The sequence below is a fragment of the Columba livia genome, chromosome 4, assembly GCF_036013475.1.
Source record: "Columba livia isolate bColLiv1 breed racing homer chromosome 4, bColLiv1.pat.W.v2, whole genome shotgun sequence".
Lineage (NCBI taxonomy): Eukaryota > Metazoa > Chordata > Aves > Columbiformes > Columbidae > Columba > Columba livia.
The window spans coordinates 34,388,655-34,411,830 of NC_088605.1; the positions used below are offsets into that span (position 1 = coordinate 34,388,655).

General features: G+C 42.0%; 1 protein-coding gene across 1 annotated transcript in view; it reads left to right on the plus strand.

Moving 5' to 3' along the window:
• The first annotated feature begins 1,034 nt into the window (after window positions 1–1,034).
• Window positions 1,035–23,176, plus strand: part of ACSL1 (acyl-CoA synthetase long chain family member 1) — a 41,192-nt gene continuing 19,050 nt past the window's right edge. The window contains exons 1-5 of the mRNA XM_065061178.1: window positions 1,035–1,182; window positions 10,287–10,514; window positions 17,613–17,727; window positions 18,120–18,184; window positions 19,440–19,541. Of these exons, the coding sequence (XP_064917250.1) occupies window positions 10,320–10,514; window positions 17,613–17,727; window positions 18,120–18,184; window positions 19,440–19,541 (477 nt within the window). The 5' untranslated portion in view covers window positions 1,035–1,182; window positions 10,287–10,319. The remainder of the gene's footprint in view (window positions 1,183–10,286; window positions 10,515–17,612; window positions 17,728–18,119; window positions 18,185–19,439; window positions 19,542–23,176) is intronic.

The following is a 23,176-nucleotide window of genomic DNA, read 5'->3' on the forward strand; positions in this document are numbered from 1 at the left end:
GCTGCCTGTGCTTTGGGGCTTTATTCAGACTTGCCTTAGTGGTGTGGAGTCTGTGCCCATTAGGAGCTGCAGTCGATCAGGCGTGTTGCTGGATGATGTGCTTCCACTTCCTTTCCTGATAAAGGAATTTATTTTGCATTTCTGAGCCCCTCCACAATTGAACCCAAGTGCAGTTAAAAGGGGACTATCAGCAGCTTCACAAGTACACTCCTCTGTGCTAAAAAGTGAATATAGGCTCATTCCTTTTTTAAAAATGCTATTTTGCAGAAGGTCCTATGCTGGCTCTACTCCAGTATAAACTGTAGCATCAGGAGACAGTGGCTACTTTCATGTAAAATAAAAGTACCTCCAATAATTTACAAAATATTTTATATATATATATATATATGAATATATATATATATATATATATGAATGTGTATAGTAGTAACTCATGTACACACAACCCAAATACTACTTCTGAAACACAGAACTATGTCAACGCAGAGTGTGCAACAAGCATAGCGGGACTTTGAGATTTACAGGCTGATGATTTACAGGTCGAATGGAGTGATGAAGCACAGGGCCAGCCCAAGGTTCAGGTAACTGTCAGAGGTCACTGATATGACCGCAAGAGCCTTTGCTTTATCAGGGTGCACCTCAAACCTGTGGCCCCCTCACAAAGTTCACTGGTGGTGATGGGATAGCTCCCTGCATTGCAACAAGGTCGTTGGCTTCATCCAGTGCTTTTGTACTGAAACGTATTTAGCCTATTTATATGGATGCAGATATCTTTTGCAAAGCCGTAAGAACCCCTGCAAGCTGTCTCCTCAGCTCGGCAAGGTGCAGGGTGCTGTGTGCAGTGCCTGTGTTCCGCTCACTTCCCCTGTCGTTTATGCCCGCACGTACAGTATTTCCACCCCCTCACGGGGGTTTTGGATGAATTACTGTAACTCCGCAGACCGGCGTTCTGAGACACCCGAGCGACGCCCCGGGCGACAGGGCCGTGGCCCCCGGGCTGGGGCGGGGAAGGAGGCGAGGCGGCTGGGGCGGGCCGGGCCCTAGCGCCCGCGGGGCGGGAGGGCGGGCGGAGGAGGCGGGCTCGGCACACGCACACGCCGCTCCCGCCGTCCTCGGCTTAAATAGGGTGGCGCCGGGGGTGCCGCGCGGAGTCGTGGTCGTTGTTGCTGTCGCTGCCGGGAGGTGAGCGGGGCTTGGCGGTGCTGCCGCTGCCCGGGGCGGGGGGCGAGGCCGCGCACCCGGCCGCGCTGAGGGGCGGGTGGCGCTGCCGCCGGCGCAGGGCCGGGGGCTGTCAGGGACGCGCCGGCCGCAACCTGCCCAGCCGGGGCCTGTGGGAGCTGCCGCCGCCCGGCCCTTCGCCGTGGGGCTGGGGCGGCCTGCGCGGCCGTTGTCACCTGTGGGGCCGGGCGGGCGACGGTGAGGGACGGCGGGTGCCGGCGGGGCGGTCCCGCCGCCGGTGCCCTCAGGCTGCCGCTCTGGGTCTGAGGCGTTTTCCCCTCTGCCCTGCGGTGGGATTAGCGTTCCCCGGAGCCGGCTGGGCTCCCACCCGCGCAAAAGCCTTCAGGAAAGCACAGCCGGCTGCCTCCGGCCTCCCCCCGCGGCTGCGGCAGCCCCGGCGGCAGGGCATTGTTCTGGCTCCAGCGCTGCCGGCTGCCCCGGCTCGGCCCGGCCCGGGGTAAACAACTCGGGCCGCGGGGTGATGGCCCCGGGCGGCCCCGCTCCCCGAGAAGCGCTGCCCGGCCCAGCAGCGTGCGGGGGAGCGCGGCGCCGTCTGACCCGCAGGGGTTTAACGTTTAGTTACTGGACCTCGTCTCTGAGAAGGTTGTTCTTACGGGCACGAATGCAGCATGTGCTTGGAGCAGCCTTTTTTTCTTCTTCTTTAAGCAGTTCAGAGCATGTATGGAAACAGCATGAGGCGAACTAGCTTAAAATGGAAGGTTGATTGACTTTGACTTTGCAGGCCTCCTCTCTGCTGTTAGGTAGGTCTTGCAGTGCTACAGCACAGGAGTTTAGCCTGGTTACACGATGCTTTTGTTCTTGGGTGCATACATTTCTTGTTCCTGTTGAACAGGAATTGCAACACTTGAAGCCTTCAGAATTTCTAAAGGGCATGTCTGTGAGCTGTCTCGGGTATTATAGTCACCTTCTTTGGACCTAGTAATCCCTCTGAACATATGCCTCGTGTGGGTTAGAGTCTGAGGTATGATGGTCATGTCCTGTGATAGGAAAGAGTGACATCTAAAGAAACTGCTGTTGAAACCTGATGGTTCTGTATCCGTACCTGAGCTATTCCATGTGGTGGTAGCAGACTTTTTTCATCCTTGTTGCTTTAGAGGGAACCCTGCAGTCTGCTGAGCCTGCTCAGGAGTGTTTGTATTTGCCTGTCTGGAACGTGTTCTCAAACTCGTGAGCTGAGGTTTCTTGCCTCAAGATACTTGGATCAGGTTTCTTGGATCATGAAATTCTGAGTGTAAGAAGGCATTTTATTGAAATTTATTGAAGGCAGTTTATTGAAAAATACCATTCTTTTCCTCTTGCAATAGTAGCACCATAAATAACGCAAAACCTGAGAGACAAAGTTCCTCATGGAACCGTAATGCTACTGCCTGATTCTTTGAAGTCCAAGGATATCTAGCTTGCTTGTAGTGGAATATGGAAATGTCTGAGGATGGCTGATGGGGACAATCTACAACATGTAATTATGAGTAGCTGTTATGTGTAGCGTACTCAATTCAAGGTCTTGAGCAAATGGCCTTGGCCTATTCTGAGGACTGCATGTTTATAATGAATCTAAAAGACAGCTTCTAAATTTGGTGGATGCGGTTTTACAACTACAGATTGGCCAATTGGTTGAAAGTAAGTCTTCAGTTCTTGAGAAGCAAACCCTCAAGTAGCCTTTTGCTTCAAGGGCAAGTAGAAGGTTGGTATCAGAAAAACAAAACCAGTAATTCAAAATGGAAGGAAAGGCAACTTGAAAACACCTATCAGGGTAAGTGACTCTTGTCTCTTGAGTTTCCTTAGCTGACTTTCCTACCTCATCGCTCCACTAGAACTTTATACCTCATGGGATTTTTTTTTTGAGAAGATAGAGGTGGGTTATACCTTCTTTATTATAGGTATGTTAACCTCCAGTGGGGAGGGGCAAGTGGTTTCTTTTCTCTCTCTCTTTCCCCCACAAAAAAAGACCACTTTGACTAATGTGAGCAATAGCAGATAATAGTAGGTTATTGTATTTTGCTTGTTTTTTCTAAATCATGGTACTGCAATTGATTGAAATGGGTAGACTCAAAATGTCTAATAGCACCAAATTTTTCAAAAGTGCAGCAGAGAGGGAGAGAGATTCTGGTCCAGGGGGATATATTGTTTGATAAATTTGGCTTTTGGTAGTCCTATGAATAGACTGCCTGCTACATTCTACTTCCCTGCTGTGCTAAATTACAAGTTCAGATATGTTAAATATTCTAATATGTTAAATGTAACCAGTGGTAACTCCCCATAAATCCTCACAAAGAGGAGGGGAGGTGATTTGTTCATTGGTAAGTGGTTTTGCATGGGAGTTTACAATACCATGTGGCTCTGGGAAGCCCTGCTGTACAGCATTGACCTTTACAGGAGGCAGGCTGAACCCTGGCTGCAGATGGGGGCCTTGCATTTCTGCAGATCCCGCCTGACTCCTGAAACAAGGACACTCAATAACACAAGGCATCTGCTTTCTCTTGCTGCCTTTCATGTTGGGAGATATTAATCTACAGAAAGTAAAATATGATAGTAAAATACTCCTCTTTGGTTAGGATTTGAAGCTTAATAGTACTGGTAGTTTGTCCAAAACTGACTGAAAACAGCTTGCATGGTTTCATAACGATTTAGAGGAAAGACAGTTTCTGTAGTTGGACTGTTTAAGGCTTACAGCAGAAGCACGTTATTCTGTTTGCAGAAAAGGACTTCTGGCTTTTTATATGAATTATTGTTCCTAAACCCAGAACTCTGAAGATTTTTACTTTAGTACTACATGTGCCTTGTTTCCAAAACTCTGCCTCTGCAGTTGGGATACATTAATAGCCTGGTGAGGATGGATTGACTTCCTAGGAAAGCGAGAAGAAAATGCTTACTCTCACAGACTCAGAGGAAATACAGGGACACTTTAATACCTGAGGTCAAGAGGTTGCTTGGTTTGTCATACGCTTTCTTGTTATGCTGGTGTTGGGAGGTCACTCGGTGAACCAGTTGCTTCTCCTAAGCACTCACTGCTCTGTCTGGTCTCATAGTTTTAAGGGTTATGTTTTGTAGAAGATCCTTCTGACTGTAAACACTATTCAGTGTGATGCAATGCAGCTCAGTGTGCCTGACACAGGTTGCCTTCTGCCAGACTTCAGGTGACAGAAGTATGAGTAAGAAACTAATTCTTGCAGTTTCAGATGAGCACTTGAAGCATGCATTAACTTGACGTTGCATACTAGGCTTTCTGAGCAGTAGCTTTGTCCTGGGAGGAGTAGAATGAATAAGTTGGTATGATCTACTCAAGCTGTTAATGTCACCAGAAAGCTGCTGGTTTGTAGCAATTTGCATCTGTAGGGTGATCCTCATCTAAACTGTAGTTGGATTGAGGTTAAATTAAGAGTTGTGCCTTGATGTACTTGCAAATCAGAGTTGTAGGGTTGCAGTTCTAATGGATGGTAATTTAGGCTGCAAGTAGATATTTGTAAGCATCTTTGAAGGTGAGAAGCTGATAAGACTGGTTAGTGATATGCGTGTGTATAGGTATAGATCAGAGGAAACTTAAATTGATCATAGTCTGAAAGGTTTCAGTGGGAAGTATTGGTTTTCCTTGGGTTACCAAGTGCTGCTGAAGGACTGTAATTGCACAAAAGGCATTGAACATGTTCTTGTCACGTGGTTGAGCTTCTGAACTTGAGTAAACTCCACTGACCTCATTGGTGTTCACTTGGATTACTTGTAGGACATCATTAAGAGGCAAGAATCCAGGTGTTGTTCCACTTTATTGCAAGAGGATTGTAGCCCAATGTCTGAGGACAGAGCTGTGACTTTCCGTGTTGATGGAGACAGAGCCTTGACACATCAATATCAGATGTAATGCTCCTTAAAGTAAGAATCTTAACTTCAGTTACAGCTTATGAAATACATCACCATGGCCCATCTGATGGGGCTGTATCTAGCTTGTAGGCAGCTTCCCTCTGGTCCTGCCTTGCCCCAAATGCAGGAACAGAAACTGAACCAGCAGAGGCAACCTGAGCCACCGCATGATGCCCTGTGGTTGCCCAGAGCCAGACTGGGGAGCTGAACACTAAGGACCTGCTGGTTCCTCTCTTGTGCATGGAATGGGTTCCTCACTAAAAGCTTTTTAGTTCCTCCCTCTTTACTGTTGTAGGAAAGTGAATCTGTCAGTTACTGCTTTAAAAGGAGGATTTAGAGCTCTGAAGCCTGGCTGAGTGATCCAGGTGATTCTGGGTAAGATATTTAGTTTTTTTAATTTAGGATGGTGGGGTGGAGGAGTGGGACAGAGGAGTGGATTAAAAAGTTCAACAGTACTTGATTTGTTCAAGAAAGTCCTTTGTGGCTAAGGGGAGACTCGTGTCTTACCACAGGAGACATCTTGCTGTTGTGTTTGTGTTATACAGGACTTAAACTGAGGATTCTCCTTAGAGTCTCAATTACCTATGCTCTTTTGCTGTATCTTAAGGGTGTTTGTGGTTTCCTTGGTGGTTACAGTTTGGCTCTATCACAGGTGGTTGCAAGACCTCAGTCAACTTATTGTCTTGACTGCATGGTGGAGGAAGAAAATCCTCGGAAGACTTGCATGCAGTGTTTGGAGTGGTATGCTTAAGGTGTAGTGTTAAAGTGTCTATTCCTTTCCCCAGCTGTGCTGTCTTGTTTCCTTCTGGGAGCTAATGTCTGTCTGGTCACCCAGGTGAGAGTTTATCTAGCTGAGAATTAGCATCATAACTAGCCCAGCAAAATGGTGTTGCCCAGATCACCTCCCTAGTGTGACTGCACAACCAGATGAGTACTTGGCCAGCATGAAGAGGGTTGTGGGACCGTGTATCTGGCGTAGGTTGGACTGTCTCAAATTTAAACTAATTGTAAATGCACTCTGAGATTAGGTTTATGCATTTTATTCAGACAAAAGGATTTCCCTTGTTAATAGCCAAAACTATTCACACCCTCTTTTATATGAAATAAAGGAGTTAGAACATGATTCTGCACTTGCTCTTTCAAAGGATGAGTGGAGAAAGACTTAAGTAAAACAGAGATCCATGGGAGCATAACCTGGAACAGTAAGAGAACAACAAACTGCAATGGCAAGTAGCTTTCAGGATAACTGCAAGGTATATGGGTGGCATATGGGTTCTAGCATATCGTAGTGAAAGCATCTTAGGGCCATATTGCTCATAGTAAGAGAGAGGCAACTTGTCTTGTGGCTTTCTTCTGCCTGTAAGAGCCTGTGGGAATAACACAGCCAATTCTTTTACACCATGAGGTGGGCCTGCCTTTATGGCAGGCCACCGCAGTGCTGGTGTGCCATTCATCTAAATATTAGGAGAGAGAGGAGGAGAGGCCATTGGTTCTTGGGGTTGTTTTCTTTGCAAAACAGAAGCTGACGACTGCTCTCCTGTTCACTTCGGTTGCGCTCGAATGATGTCTGGCTATGGATAGACAATAGGCAGGCTGCTGCCCGCTGTAAATAGCCCATTGTATGTCCAGAGTAGGAGCAGCAAAGAACTGCAGAGTCCTGCCAAGTTGCATCGTTGCCTTGAGATACTGGCTCTGCTGTGAAGAATGAGCTTTGGGTCCTGTGGGGTGTGTGTGTGTGAGCAGAGAGAGCTGGCTTTGTCTGAGCCCTACAGAACTCCTTAAGTGAATTGATACGATGGTTTCATGGGCTGGATTTTGGGAGCTGCTGTTTCTGTGGAGGTGGCCAGGACAGGTAGTTATCTGTGAAGCAGTTTTGCCCTGTTATTAAAACTACTTTCCCATATCTGTCTGGTATTGTTTCTAAACTTACGAACAAACCAAGGTCTACTGGTTGCATTGAGGAAAAAGTGCTTTTGACCTCCAAGGTTGTCGGTTCTGCTCCAAGGTTTTTTGCTACATGTAGCAACCGGAGTATCACAGACTGGTACTTCTCTTATCCGGTATCTTCTTCCTTGGGGTCTCCAGCTGTGAGTTCCAATCATTGGTTATGTCCTGTCTCACACTGTGGCTGAGTTTCTGAGTCTGTTTCTTGTGGTCCAGATCCTGTCTAGATGAGAAGCAGTTGCAGGGCCTGAGTTTGTGAAGACAGTGTAGCTTTTTTGTCTTGAATGAACAGGTTTAGCTGGGTCCTTCCTTGAGGAAAAGGACTGAAAGCCAGATCCTAGCTCCATTGGGAAGATTGTTGTATCTCAATCTAAAGGCTCAAACTGCTCTTCCGGGTCACATTAAAGACTCTAGTAAATACTAGAGCCAAGTAAATACTGAGAATGGATCAAAGAAGGCTGGGAAGTGTTGAAGCCTCCTTTCTTGACGGGGTGCATTTGGATGCATATGCGAAGAATATTAATTTATTCTCCCTGTTGCATCTGGCTTTGTCTTAAATACAGAAAACAAGTTGATATGACGTAGTACTTAGTGCTTAAAGCTGGAAATTGCTTAGTGTTGCAGAAAGCTCTTTCCTAACCTTGTTTTTTGTGCTGATGAGGCAGAAGGTGTAATAAAAAGTCATCCCTCAATATAAACCTAAGCAGTAAAATGTATCATTAGGTATCTGGTAACTTGCAGTATAACTGCTCAAGAAATGCTTCCTGTTACAGGCTGCTCTACGAACAACTGGACAAGCAAATGACAAGTAGTGATGTCCATTTCTTTTCACCTAGGCTGAAACCTGAGCAGCTCCATGACTATGATGGGACTTCCATGTGAATGAACTGATCATGTTTACATCAGTTCTTGTTGGCTGTAATGGCATCACAGCCTTTTGATAGAGTAACTCTCTAATTACATTGCATTCTTAAATCATATAGAGTGTGTGTGCAGGACACATGACAAATGCAGAGAGGAAAACAAGTATCTGTTGTTTTAAAAGTCAAAGGTGCTTGTTACGGGTCTTGAGGAGCAAAGAGCTGAGTTTGCTCTTAGCCCTTACATGCATTATAGCCCCCTTTTTCTAGTTTCATAACATGGTGTCTGTGATATACCCAAAATTAACTTGTAAGCGAAGACTTCCTTGTTGGAATGACTTTTTATTCTCACTGTTCATCTGTGTATTTTAAAACTTAAGAGGGAGATTTTGTGCCTGCAATGCTAATGAGCGTGATTTGATGCATAAAAAGCAACAGCATAGTAATCCTAACTATTAAGTTGCTAACTGATTTTGTTTTTTAAATGCCAAGGGAAGATGAAGAGATTCCTCGTAAATATATTTAGTTCTTCTCTACCTTCCACTACTACAGCCTGATGTATTGTTGATTTTGAGCACAGCCTGCTGTGTGTCACAGTGCACATAACCAAACTGCATTTCTGTGGTGGACCTGTGCTGCCTATCTAGGTGATGCAGCCCTGTACCCTGAGGCTGTGCCATAAAAGCAAAGACAAGTGGGGGGAGAGGGGGTAGTGCCTGCAGCCTGGGGAGTGCTCAATGGGCACAGGACCCTTCCAGAGATGGAACTTGATTCCATCCTGATGCTGCCCTCATCCGTGACCTTACTTCAGCCTGTCCTCCTGCTAACATTGTGAAACCATGGGCCCTTTGAACTGTTTTCATGGCTTTTTTTGCTGTAGCAAATCCTTGTCCAAATACTGGTTAGACTTTTTGTGAACTAGACGACTCTACTGTTGCCTGGTTGAATAACTGATTGCTGCAGTGAAGATTTCAAGGGCAGACTCTAGAGGTTTTCCTGTAGAAAAATGAAATCTTAGCCTGGTGTGGTTGGTTTTAAAAGCTAATAAGCATGTCATTCTGCCTGTTTGGATTTCTGCATCTCCTACGCTGCCATCCTGCAGCGGCGTATTGTTACACAGTACATTCTAGCTGTTCAAACACATATTTTGAACATTCTTTAGGTCTTTTGTTTGATTTTTATTGTCCATAGGAAACAACGGCTGGACCTAAATTACCCAAGTAAATACATCTCGGCTCTTCAAGCAAGCAGGAAAGTATTGTTTCCCCCCATCCTGGCCGGACAGCCGCCGTTCCCAGCCGCCCCAGGCGCAGAGGCTGGGCTGGTGACAGGCGCTGAGCGCCCCTGCCAGCCGGGCGGGCGGGGACCTGTCAGCGGGCGGTGGGGTGACAGGCAGCGGGTTGCCATTGGCCCCGGGCAGGCCGGCTGCCTGCCGTTCACCTTTCACCTAGTGGGCAGGAGCTGGTGGGTTTGGCATGTGACAAACGTCCCAGGAGACCTTGGCTGTAGAGGAGAGCACCGGCTGAGCCGACTGCAATCCTTTTTTTTGTTTTTCTTCCCCCCCCCCCCCAGCTGGTTCTTGCTGTGGAATATCCATGTCAGCAAGTGCTGGTGGGGAGCTGCCTCTTTTGGCTTTTCCTTCTGTGTGAACGTGACAAATCAAATGTGCTTCCTGTGTTTGATTGTATTGCTGTGCGCTGCTCCCTGGGCCTCCTGAGATGCTGCGTTGCTCTGCCTTATGACCAGATATAAATTGCTGGCATGGTGCTGGGTGAAATAGGAAGCTTGCTGGCATAAAGGAGCTATGGGAGGATATCAGCTGTGAAGGCAGCTTGCTGTAGTGAGCTTTCTGTGCACAACTGAAGGGAGAGTAGAAAAGAGAGGGAGTTTATCTTACCAGACTTAAAAGATGAAAATATCCTGTTCCTGCTATGCTATGATAGTGTTAGGATGCTCTCTGTTGGGTTAATGCAGGCAAGTTAACACCTTACAGCCCTATCATCCCTCTCCCAGACTTCCCTGTTTGACACTCACTGTTTAAACAGCCTTATGTTGATAGTACAGCTACTCTACAAATAACTGTTTTGCATTTGTGAAAAGCTGTCTTTCAAAAAAAAAGGGCAAAAGTTTTGTTAAAGGTCAGTGTCTGTTAAAAACAATATGAAAACCCCACAGAAATTGCCTCTTGTCAGCTCTGCTTATTTTCCTAGAGTATGAACCAGTAATGACTTGCTTACTCAATCACAGCACAGAAGTCTGAAGGTATTGCCTGCCCAGTAGCAGATCAAATTGTTTTGATAGTTGGACAAAGCATACATCACTCTCCTGCAACAACAGTGAACTGAAAGGGGATTTCAAATCTTTGTGTGTAACTCTCTCTCATATCAACAGGTTCCAACATTGAGAAAACTACACTGAACTGCAATGCAAGCACATGAGTTGTTTAGAAACCTACGAATGCCAGAACTTGGGGATGTCAGACAGTATGTGCGCACCCTTCCGACAAATACGTTGATGGGCTTCGGTGCTTTTGCAGCTCTCACAACCTACTGGTATGCAACAAGACCAAAAGCACTAAAACCAGCATGTGATCTAGCAATGCAGTCTGTGGAAGTAGAGGTAAGTGTCACTTGATGGGTGCTGTCGTTCTCTGAATTTTGAAGCGTAAGGCAGCATTGAGGGAGACCAAACACTGATTTACTTAAGAGTGTTTCTAAACTTGCGTTTTGTGGGGAGTATATTTCAGGGCTTGCTTTTTTTTTTTTTTTTTTTTCCCTGAAATATGTCTTGAAATCAGTTTTTTGACTTTTTGAATTTGAAAACCAATTTGAGGGTTGAGGTCAAAATGACAGTAACTAGCATGGGAGATAAAGACTTTCTGCTGAGAACTGAGCTTCCTATCTGACTGGTGGCAAGGAACTTGTGAATGTTAAATTGCCACAGTGTAGTTTTCAATTCCTCACAACATGTTTAGGTGATGACCTATTAGATTAGGTGTTGGGGTCAGAGTATGTATGTGAGTGTGTACTGGTTAGGCTAATACTTTTCTGTTACAATATTTAGTTTATAATAGCTGACAGGTGAGACTTTATATTGGGCTACAGGCATGAGGTGGGTACTAACTGACCTCAAATGATCTGTGGAAAGATATATTAGTCCTGCCAAGAGAGAGATCACAGCCACAAAGTAAGTTGAAATTAAAGCAACCACCTGCTAAACTCTGGTCGTGCTAGCTTAGCTTTTGTCTTATGCTTTTTAGAGGCAGAGTTGCTGTTAGGTGGTGTGTTTTTAACAGTGCAGTCAAATATGGAAACAGTCTGACTGGGAACTGTTGCTTAGAAGCAAATATAAACAACAGATTACATGGTTAGTGTTTCCTGAGCAGCATTTATATCAATTCCCCTGTTCACGACAGAGTTGAGATTTTACCACTTACCTCATTCTTTCAAGAGTGTCTCTGTATTTCTTCAGGGCAGGTAAGGTGCTTCGTCCTTCTGAAGAAACAAGGCAGCTTTGGAAGGTTGTGATCTTTAAGAGAGATATGTAGAAAATGTAGGATTGTAAGGCTGACAGTTTCTTGCATTACTCTTGCTAGTCAGAAGCTACCACTATAGACTTTCTTTATTCTTCCAACCAAAATTTCCCATTACAGCACATTCTTCTGTGTGGATAAACACAGTCTCTAGTTGTCCTGTGTCAAATGCAGTTAATATGACATCTTTTGCTTAAGAGTAGATGTGACTACAAACTAATGTAAGTAAATGTGGCAGAGCAGTTTGGAATTTACAGTAGGTAAACTTCCATGAGCTTCAGCAAAGCAAACTCCTGTCATAGCCTCAAATCAGGCACTTTCTTTGCAGTGTTTCATGATACTGAGATTAAAGAATAAAGCATTAGTTGGCCCCTCCATTCAAAAGTTTAGCTAGTACCATTTATTTCCCAATCTTCTTTCTAGTCTGGTATACAGTAAGCTTACTGACTTGTCACACTACTATAGCAAGTAATGGTCTCCTATTAGAAGCACACAAAGTGGAAACAAAAATATGGTCTGGCAATGAGGTAATTGCCCAAAATACCTCTTTTCAAGGAACATGTGTAGAGTAAGGATCCAGAGGTTAGATCTTAATCATCTTGGTGACCTTTTCCAATCCTGACAGAAGACACTTAAGACAGTGGGTGGAATAGTATTGTAGAGCAGCACATGTTGGTGGTGGGAATAAAGTAGTAGTGAAAGCTTTCCAGCTGTGGAGGGCCTCACTAGTCAGTGTAGACTTCAGCAGATTTGGAGGACCTTGTGTTGGAAGGTAGTAAAACAGTGGCTCTTAACTGGCCTTAAAACAAGTGACAAATGCTTATTTGCTTGAGACTCTTGACAGCAGTCTCAGTTCACTGCCTTTACCTCTTCAAGCTAAATTGCTTGTCGCTGCTAGATTCTGTGACTGAAATAACTGTTTGGTGTAACGTAATACTTCATTAAACTACTTAATGCATCATTGATCCATATTGTACTACGTAATTAACATCAGCACTCTGATCAGAGCAAGATAGGTGTAACTGTTATTTTTCATTGCCTCTTCAGAAAAACATTTTAATGGGAAGACTGAACAGCAGTAAAACTTAAATGAAAAACAGCTGTGTTAGCATGTCTTGGTGATAAAAGAACTCAAACTTTGAGAACATTTTGAGATGAGCAATATCTATTGAGTTTTGTTTATTGACTGTTCAGATGTTGATTTGAGTGTGGGTGTATGGCTGTCAAATATATTAAATCTTGTTTTAAAACCCCAAGTACTTCTATTGGCTCAAGTTCTGCTAAAGCATGTAGGACAACATACAAATACACTAGGAGGTCAGCATTTTCTATTAGTAAGCACTTGGATTTATGACTCTGTCTTTTTTTTCTTACCTTAATAAAAGACATTCAAATATGGGAGAGGTATTCAACTAATGAAAATTTTTAAACCTACTTGCATTCTCCTGATGCGTTACCCAGAACTCTAGCTTGCCTTGTCTTTCAAGAATCACTTGATTAAACATAGGCTTGTCTTGCTACTAAGTGACCAGTTTTATCTGTTTTGTGCTTACCTAGGGATTAGCATGATTAATTATACGACTGGTTTGAAAACTCTAGTTCATACTTCTTGCTGCTCAGAATAGGCCTGTGGATGACCTAAGCACCATTCGCTAGTGTACTTGCCCTCTCAGGAAAATGGAAATTGGGTCTCTCCTCTGAGGTGTGGTGAAGCCAGCGGTGTGTCCTGGCAGTACCGCTAATCCTAAACAGCCTGGGTAAATGAGAAGCCAGCCCATGACTTGAACAAAACCAGCTATCTTTTCTGTGACCCAAATAGGCATTAATAGAGTAATATACACCTCTGTTGTAGAATAAGTGTGGTTTTTTTTCAGGTGTTGGTATTCTGAACTAATGCCAAGATTTTCACTTAATGTCCAGCACTTGCTGTGCAATGGATCAGTTCTTGCAACTCCTGAGCTGCTGCTGCAAGGGCTGCCTGATGTGGGTAACCAGAGGCTGTTCTCGTGTTAATAAGGTTTTATTGCTTTCAGTCCATCCATTCTCTCGTACATGTTTTAAGATGGATTATCACTTCCATAGAAGAAAAATATCAGATACTGCTCTCAAGCAATACAATATTAAAAGGGCTAGGGAGTAAGAAATGTGCTCCAAAAAGGACATGGCATAAGGCAGTTCCTCTACTGTCTTAATATCTAATCTACCTGTTCATTAATGGTAATAATTTTCAACTATAAATAAGCTCCTACTTACTTCTTACTTTGACTTATTTCCTTGGCCTCTAACGAAGTTAAATGAAGTCAGTGACTGGAGTAGGGTTTCTACATGTTCTGATAATAAATCTCTGTAACTTTATATGGGAGGAAAAAGATCCTGTTTACTGCTCTTCAGGTCACTTCCTATCTCTGGAAGGCTTTGATTTGGTAGGCCAGCACCCAGTGACCCATTTTTAACCATCACTGAGTGAGTGTGAAGATTGCACACTTAGTTGAATATGGGTACCAAGAGTTACTGAAAGTATCAGCTCTTCTAAAGTAAATGGCACAATTAAAATATGTGGACTACAATCTTTAAAGTTTGCATACTACAGTTACATTTCACTGAAATAAACCCTCTAATCTTGAAAGCTCCCAACCTGATCTCACTTCAGGGGAACATCTCAGAGGTATAGGTGAGAAACTTTCAGGATCCACTTGAATCCCTTGTCTGCAGGAGGGGCAACAAGATTAATGAACAGTAATTGTAAACAAAATCTGACTAGTGTGAGACTGCATTGCTGAGACTTGTGCCATATTCACTTGTGCACTATCCTGTTAAGAATTTCAGTGCTACAGTAATGGCAGAAATAGAGCATTAGTTCTGTGTTTTGCAAAGGTTGTGCACCCTTAATGTTTATAATTGTAGTCACACCTGGGTCTGTCTGCTTGTAGATTGCTCTTTCCATTGGTGATTGACAGCTGAACAACTCTGGCTGTTGATTTGAGTGTGGGTGTATGGCTGTCAAATATATTAAATCTTGTTTTAAAACCCCAAGTACTTCTATTGGCTCAAGTTCTGCTAAAGCATGTAGGACAACATACAAATACACTAGGAGGTCAGCATTTTCTATTAGTAAGCACTTGGATTTATGACTCTGTCTTTTTTTTCTTACCTTAATAAAAGACATGCAAATATGGAGAGAGGTATTCAACTAATGAAAATTTTTAAACCTACTTGCATTCTCCTGATGCGTTACCCAGAACTCTAGCTTGCCTTGTCTCGCTTGATTAAACATAGGCTTGTCTTGCTACTAAGTGACCAGTTTTATCTGTTTTGTGCTTACCTAGGGATTAGCATGATTAATTATACGACTGGTTTGAAAACTCTAGTTCATACTTCTTGCTGCTCAGAATAGGCCTGTGGATGACCTAAGCACCATTCGCTAGTGTACTTGCCCTCTCAGGAAAATGGAAATTGGGTCTCTCCTCTGAGGTGTGGTGAAGCCAGCGGTGTGTCCTGGCAGTACCGCTAATCCTAAACAGCCTGGGTAAATGAGAAGCCAGCCCATGACTTGAACAAAACCAGCTATCTTTTCTGTGACCCAAATAGGCATTAATAGAGTAATATACACCTCTGTTGTAGAATAAGTGTGGTTTTTTTTCAGATGTTGGTATTCTGAACTAATGCCAAGATTTTCACTTAATGTCCAGCACTTGCTGTGCGATGGATCAGTTCTTGCAACTCCTGAGCTGCTGCTGCAAGGGCTGCCTGACGTGGGTAATCAGAGGCTGTTCTCACGTTAATAAGGTTTTATTGCCTGGCTCAAAATCAGCCAGACTCTCGAGTCCTGAGATTCAGATGTTTTGTGATTGTAATGACCAGAGTTTTTTAGAAATGTTTGCTACAAACAGAACTTTCCCAGATGTTGCACAAATATTTTTTGTAAGGACCCTTTGGACAGGCTGTTAAAATATTAGTTCTTGCTACTCTCAAGCAAAATGTAGACCAATACCATAATATTGCATGGTAGACAAGTTCAAACTGGGAGCATGAGGACTAAATTATCTTCAGCATATCCAGGTGTATTTCACTGCATCTTTGAAAAAGAATAATATTAAACTCCTGATGGTCTTCCCACGAGGAGCTGGATGTTTTTCAGCAAAACTCTTCCTCTAGGGCTGCTAAAAATTCAGTTAATTTTGCTTTACTTTGGGAAAGAGAATAAAACGAGCAGAACCATAAGTTGTATATGTTTCCCTTTACTGAAAACTCAGGAGAACTAATGGGCTCTTTTCAATAGCAATCTGTTACAGACTTTCTGGTGTTAATTTTTTTTTTTCCACCCCCAAAAGGGCAGTGCAGTCAGCCTTGTATCTAAGCAGTGTGCTGTCTGATAAGTCTCATCCTTTAATGTGATTAGTGCCTCAGGCATGGCACAAACTGCTTTCATGCTGCTGAGTAATAGAGCATATAAACAAAACAGTAGTAGCTCAGGTGAGGAGAAAACAAGTATTTCTTGACTGTTGCCAAGGAACAGCCTAGGATATTATATTTCACCCGAGGAAGGAGTTGTAGCACATCAACGGTGGTATTGATACATTGTGCTTGTTGAGTTACCTATGGCTGTGGTTACAAACTACCTTGTGTGGTCTTCCTTGGGTTAGCTCCAGAGGTGGTAAAACTGGGAAAATCTAGAAGCTGACCTTGGTTCTCCAAGATCGGGGCAATAAAGCGAGAGTCTTGCACTTCTTTCCAGGCAGAGACATATACTAGTGATAGGTTCATTTCCTATAGAGTAGATGTTGGTCTGAGTGCAAGTATGCTCTTCAATTTTTACGAATTTTTAGAGGTAAGCCAGTCATTAACTTGTTCTGGGTCATGTTCGCAGTGTAGGTTTCTGCTTACTGTCAAAGGAGTGGCAAGCACTGCATTACACACAGTGTTTTGCTAAAACAAGTTAGACTTGTTTTGGTGTTAAAAGGTTTGGGTTTGTTTTGTTTTGTTTTTCCCTCTCTGAGGTGCCTTTAATGGGTTATCTCCTTCCTGTGGAGCTAACATCTTCTGCAGATAAATCTGTGTTTACCTAGTTTATACAGGAACAGATACTCTCTGGTCTTCCAGGGTACTTTGGAAACCGAAAAATAAACCAATGGCTGGGAAGAGCCTGTGATTGCATATGAATAGGTTTTTTTTTTGTTGTTTTTGTTTTGGATGATGGCACAATTTGGGCACAGATTTAGTTAGTCCAGGAACTGACTTTGAGAGATGCAGGACTTGACTACAACCACTGATAGAGAATCTTATGCAATGTTACCCAAGCCCCTCTGTTTAACCAGCTAGGCTCTTCCTGCTAAGAACTTGCTTGTAGGTGTCTGTCATCATAGTAGGACTCATAAATGTGACTCAATAGTACTTGCATTACTGCAGTTTGTGAATCTTGATTGATATGAAATGAGATTATTTAATCAGTCACTCTATAAAAGGCTATGTTAAAATTGTGAAGTATTAAATTCTTGTATTGGCATCCAATTGTAGCCTATATAAATGCTAACCTGCTGAAAAATGGTAAATTTTAATCCTTAAGGTGGTGTTGCTTTGACTGCCTCTAATTAGATTAGGAGGAAATCTTTTCTGTAAGATGGAACTTTAAATTGGATTATAGGATTCAATTTTTATCTGATATAGTTGTTTAGGGTGGTGTTGACCACCCTTAAAACTGTTAAGGTTTTAAAACCACAGTTTGGAGTGTGATTATGTTTTGTGATCTTAATTAAAAAAAAATAGATTAGGATCTTAGCATTAATATTGTATCTGGAGAGCTCTGAGGCTGGAGTGATTTAGAAAGCTTGATGGAATTAATTATGCTATATACTGCAATAACAGAATAAAACATTTCTGTGTAGTAAGGAGTGTCAAAGGGCATTTTTGTAATTCTCATTTGTTCTGTGCTATCATAGCTAGCTGAGGGATAAGATTTTGCCTGACGGGTTTGTAGTAATGCATGGAGAAGTCCTACTTTTAAACTGTGTGCTGTAAAACCTTTCAGATCTCTTCCCTGGTGGTGAAAAGAACTGAAGTTCTCTCAAGTAGAACTTGCCAACACTCATAAGAAAACATAATGGATGAGATGTTTTTTATTTATTCAGGAAATTCCTGTTCATTTATAACCAACAAGTGTGTCTAACCTTTCTAATTGGTTTTCATAGGGTGGTGAGCATGCTCGAAGGTCCTGTGTTCTTAACAGTGATGAACTGCTGGTTTACTACTATGATGATGTAAGAACAGTGTACGATATCTTCCAAAGGGGTGTGCAAGTATCAAGTAAGTCTAAAATTGAGGGTAATTTTCGCAACAGCTTGTCAAGAACTAAAGGTCTGGTCTCTTTTTGAAATGCAGTTGAGGATAGGGGATGTCTACTTAGCAATATGATAAATATTGGATGTTAGCTTTCTTGAAGGCAAAACTGTGTTCTCTTATTAAGAAGAGTTGTGTGAATAAAGTCAGTGCTGTGTCCCTTAGCCTAAACCAACCTTGTTGCCTCTGTGTCCTTCCCCAGCTTCCCTCTCTGCCCCTGCTCTGAACAAAAAAGGTTTGTCTTCTGAAGGTGTCTGCAAAGAATATAGAGGCTTAACACTGAAAGTATAGTTAGTGTGGGATCAGGACAGGGGAGTCAGGGGTTAAATTTTGAGTAACTTTTGATTATCATTTTTTAGATAATGGTCCCTGTCTAGGTGTTAGAAAACCAAACCAGCCATATGAGTGGATCTCCTATAAAGAGGTAAGTAGTCTCTCTAACTTAGTACTAGACATGCTTTTGCTTGCTGAGACCATTGACACAACATCCAGTAATGTGATAAACAAATCTTAATTATTTATAGATATTTCAAAGTAGTAGCAGAATATTGCAGAAAGGTTCTAGTTCCTATTAGAGTGTCTTAAAGGGACAGCCTCAAATACATGCAAGGGGGAGAAAAAGAGTATCTCCTGCACTTACTTGGCTAACTAATGGTTTGATTTTGGAATTTTCGCAGCTTTTAGTATGTCACTGCTCAGTTGTTTAGAACTTGGACACTGCCTCTGAGGGGCTGCAGCTTTGAAGTAACATTCAGGCACTCGGGACTTGTACTACTTGAGGTGCTTGCTTCTGAGAGGCTCGTTTTACACTATGGGAAGTCCTATCTACAGGTGTTACTTGTGCTTCTTGACAGCTTGTACCCATAGTGCTGAATGATGATTGTTTAGGCTGTTAACAGATATGCTTCTAACTAGTAGAATGTTCCTTCACGATTGCTAAAAATATCTTTATGCAAATCTTCAACTGTGCTTTTAGGTCATTCCTGATTTAAGTAGTTATTTTTTTCAAATTTGTATAAACATTGCCTACTGCATATTGTTAAGGTCATTAAACACCTTCTGTATGTTTTGCTGGGCACTTGTTAGGTGCAACCTCTTTTTAATAAAGCTTTGCTGTTTGAGTTGTGTGACTAATGTGAAATTCAGGTCATGTGCTATATGGAAAGAATGTAGAAAATTGCCTTCCCAAGCTTAGTTTATAGAACAAGCTGAGTGTTGCCTCCTTATTCTCCTACTTTTTTAAGAGATAAATGCTATTCCCATAGGCACTGAATGAAGCAGAAGGATGGCAGATATAGTGCTTGGGATTAAGCAGAAATATAGTACTGAATCATTCCAGGGTCACTTCTGGGATTTAATACAGATTGAACAAAACAGCCTTTTCTGTGTATGTGAACTTACCATCTAAACTTACACTTAAGATTTTCAAGTCCAACTGGATTAAGTGTCTCTTCTGCTGCATAATGAGTGCAAGTGTGGTATCTACAGTCACTGCAGTGTAATGGTGCTGTGATGTTTAGGCTATCAAAGTTGCAGAGCACATCAAAAATAGCTCAGAAAACTTCTGTCTACTTAATAACAGTTATTTGCCACCTTTTTGTAAGTCTTAAGGTAAAATAAGTGTGTACTGATGAGCTTGTTCTCAATTTTTGTCTTCTCTCTCTTTTTTACCCCTCCAGGCTTCAGACAGAGCTGAGTATGTGGGCTCTGCATTACTCTACAGAGGCTTCAAACCATCTCACACTCAATATATAGGAATCTTTTCACAAAACAGACCTGAGGTAATTTAATTGACAGTGTTTGAAGTGGCTCACTCTTATATCTGTTGCTTTTTGGTAGTGTACTGAGCTTCCCTGCTTCCCTGCTAAGAGTCCATTTGGTGTTGGGAGGAGGCTAAAGGCTGATATTTTAGAACCACAGATGTGGTATCTTTAGCTAAGAACCAAAACTGATCACTGGCACAACCGTTAGTTTGTTAGCTCATTCTCTTCCTCTTTACAGTTTGTAGAGGAATGGGAAGCTAATGCAGTATTTAGTGAATGTAATTTTCTTTTGCTTTCTCTTAAAAAGTGACATTGGAGTACAAGGTAACTGAAAGCGATATGAAGTTACAAGGGGTTGTTTTAAATCCTTCAAAACTCGAAGAAACACTTAGTGATTAAATATTTGCACAGATAGAAGATGGCTAAAGGTGACAGTTCTATGTCTGCCAAAGGCCCTGTGCACAAGATTCTGGGAGGGAAAACTGCAGATTAAGGCAAAAATTGAAAATTAATTGCAGTTTAATAAAGGGGCAAAAAGACTAAATAAAGTGACATAATTAAATAAAATCACCTGACAAAGCAAAATGATGTTAAGAACCTGAGACAACTATGAGGATATTTAGATTGATTAGCTAGTGTCTGTCCATTTTAACCTAGAAGTCATTTTAGATTGCTGTTTCTAAAAATATTATGAAATATTCAGTAAATATTTATTCTTTAGACTTGTCTATTAAATGTATTTACTAGGAGTTAATTTTTCTAACGTGTTTATGTGCTTAGTAGCTTGAGCTGTTACTTGCTACATTAAGCTAGTTCAGTCCAAACCTGTATGAAGACAGGAGACTGGTTCTTAAGTTTTGTCAAATATATGCTGTCCCTTTCGATTAAACCCTCCAAGCTGGATGCTGTTATCTAGAGCCATCTACAGTGTTGACAGGGTTAGAAATTGTATCAGTGTCTCAGTCGTGCTGGACAACAGCTTGCTGTTTGATCTCTTCTGATTTCAGTTTGTCACTGAGCCTTCCCTGCTGTCATTAAAATGCAAGCTGTGTGACAAGTGACCTTGATTCCCTTCCTCCTCCCCAACCCACACCACAAAAAAAAAGTCCTAACTCTAGTGTTGTTTACAATGAAGAAAAACACTTTTTCCAGATTCTTAAATCTGCAGTAGTTTGCTGCTTGTATTTTCCTGCTGGAATTCTGTTTCTAAAAGCAAGGGTTCTGTTTCTGTAATAAGGAAGGCTGGGATGTCTCCAGCTAGGAAGCTGTTAAATCACATTATGTTACAGACCCTTCAGTCTCCTGTGCTTATAACATTGTGAACTGGAAGTAAAAAAGGGAGCCAGATGTTAATATTCTACCAGGTTGAACTGTTCCTTTGGATGCAAAGTCTTTGACTGCTGGGTCAGTGGATTTCTGAAGGAGAGCATGGTCGTGTGGTCTGCTCTTGGATCGAAGAGATAAAATGTGCTTGAATTGCATTGCTCCAGCAGGATTTGAGTTGGATCAGGAATGAGCTGGACAGACTTGTTTAAACCATCAGTTTCAAATACGGGGTTTTCCCTGCTGAAACCTACTGGATGGGTGTTGTGACATCCCCAACGTAATCTCTAATCCAGACAGGAGTTTATGTGAAGGTTTTTTTGTGTGAAATGACTCACGTCTCTCAGTTCAGGGAATGACTGCTGGGGAAAACCCCCTAATGGGGAAATTCCTAGCATGCTCTCTGCTTCAATGTTCACTAAAAAAAGAAACCCAAAATATTAATAAAAATATTACTTTCTCTTTGAGTAACTGGAAAACAGATGATCTCTTGTGCAAGGAAGGAAAGTTGTGTTCTGGATTGAGGAAACTGGACAGTGAAATACACTGTCCCTTAATAGAAGATCAGAGCTATGTCAGAAAACAAATTGAAACTTTCAGACTGCTGTCTATATTCAGTACTTGCTGCTTGCTGGGGTTTTGAGAGAGAACTCAAGTGTCAAGGTTTGATATTAGTATTTAAATACTCTTACTTAAGATAAAATGGAAGAAAAATATCTTGCTAGTCCAGAAAATAAAGATGCTGGTTGTTGTATTGAGAATGATGATGTGCGAGAGTCATTGGAGACTGCAACAGGAAGCTTTTATCACTGTGTGCGGCTTCTGAAGTCTGCTGCTTTGGACCCCCACCCTATTAAAATAACTGCTAAGCTTCAGGCTGCTGAAGAGCAATACAGCTGCCCACTTGTTATATTACAGGTGGATGCTATCTAGGAAGAAATATTCAGTGGACACTTTCATGGCTGGTGTAGGTGTGCCTGCTCAGACTTATCACTGTCTAATGTCTGCATGAATGTCTAGTCACCTATTAGCTGGCCTTGAACCAGTTTTATAAGACGTCTTTTTGGACAAGAGGTGTGTAACTTATTGTGTAATTGCTTTCAGAAAAAAATCCCTGCATTTAAGGCTGTGTCCGTCAGTAGAGAACTGACTTTAGGAAACTTGCCCATAACAAACTTCGTAAAACTGAGATTTAGCAACTTTAACATATGATCTATATCATATGGAATAACCAGCTGAATGATGCTTAAACTTGTCATCATACAGGGGTGAGGTAACTGGCCAGTGTCCTGCAAAAACACTGGAAAGTGTGACAAATTTTGGGGGTGGGGAAGGGAAACAAGCACCCTTGTTAGTGTAATCCTTGTTGAATCCTGAGTTCTGATAGCTTTTTAAAATTTGTTGTTTTGTTCCTGTAACTGAAACTGACTAAACATATCATGTCTCAGAATTTTTGTCACTGTCATTTAATGGGAAAAGCTAAAATGTTTCGGTTCCACTGGCCTCTTCATGTGCCCAGAGGCTCCCATGAATTTTGGTGTTGCTAGTTGTTTACAAACTATAGTAAATAGCTGCTATAATTGCATGACTATTTTACCTTGATGGTACTTTGGGTGAAATCAGGGTTGGTGTAAAGCATTGTCAGCTTGCATCACATACAGTAAGGCTGCAATATCCATTGTGTTTATTGAGTATTGCACTTCTTAGCAGGCAAACCCTTCTTACTGAAGCTTGCAGGGTTGGAATTATTTTTTTTAATAGAAGTTTTTGGATTAGATTCCTTTAAAGAAGAATGGTTAGTCTTGATAAATATTGAAAAACTTTCTGGGACTGACTTTCCAAAGGACTTGTAATTTAACTGCATATTTTGCATGTCTGGCCATCAAATGAGATGCAGATAATGTAGAGGTAAGAATATTGTGTGTATATAAATATAATGTGTGTCAAGACATGAGCAAGTCCTTCAATGATTCAGATACCATGGTTATATAGAATATTGAAGCCTTTGGCTACTTTGGTAACTTAAAACCATGAAAAAATATTATGCTCCAAGTCTCTTTCTGTTAATAGGTAAACTAAGGAGACAGTTAATGTTAAATGTTTTTGAAAAGTATTTAGAATTACTCTTAGGAGCAGAGTTGAGTTTTATTGTTTTGGATTCTTTCCCATAGCTACTCACAGTTTATTTTTTCTTCTTCCACAGGTAAAAATGTAGTTTGTCTTTAAAGTAAACAAATGATACAAACTGCCACTTGTTTTTTTTTAAAGACTTGTCCAAATGAGCTCTGTCCTATTAGACTCATATTTGGATTCTAAGAAGAAAGCTTTCT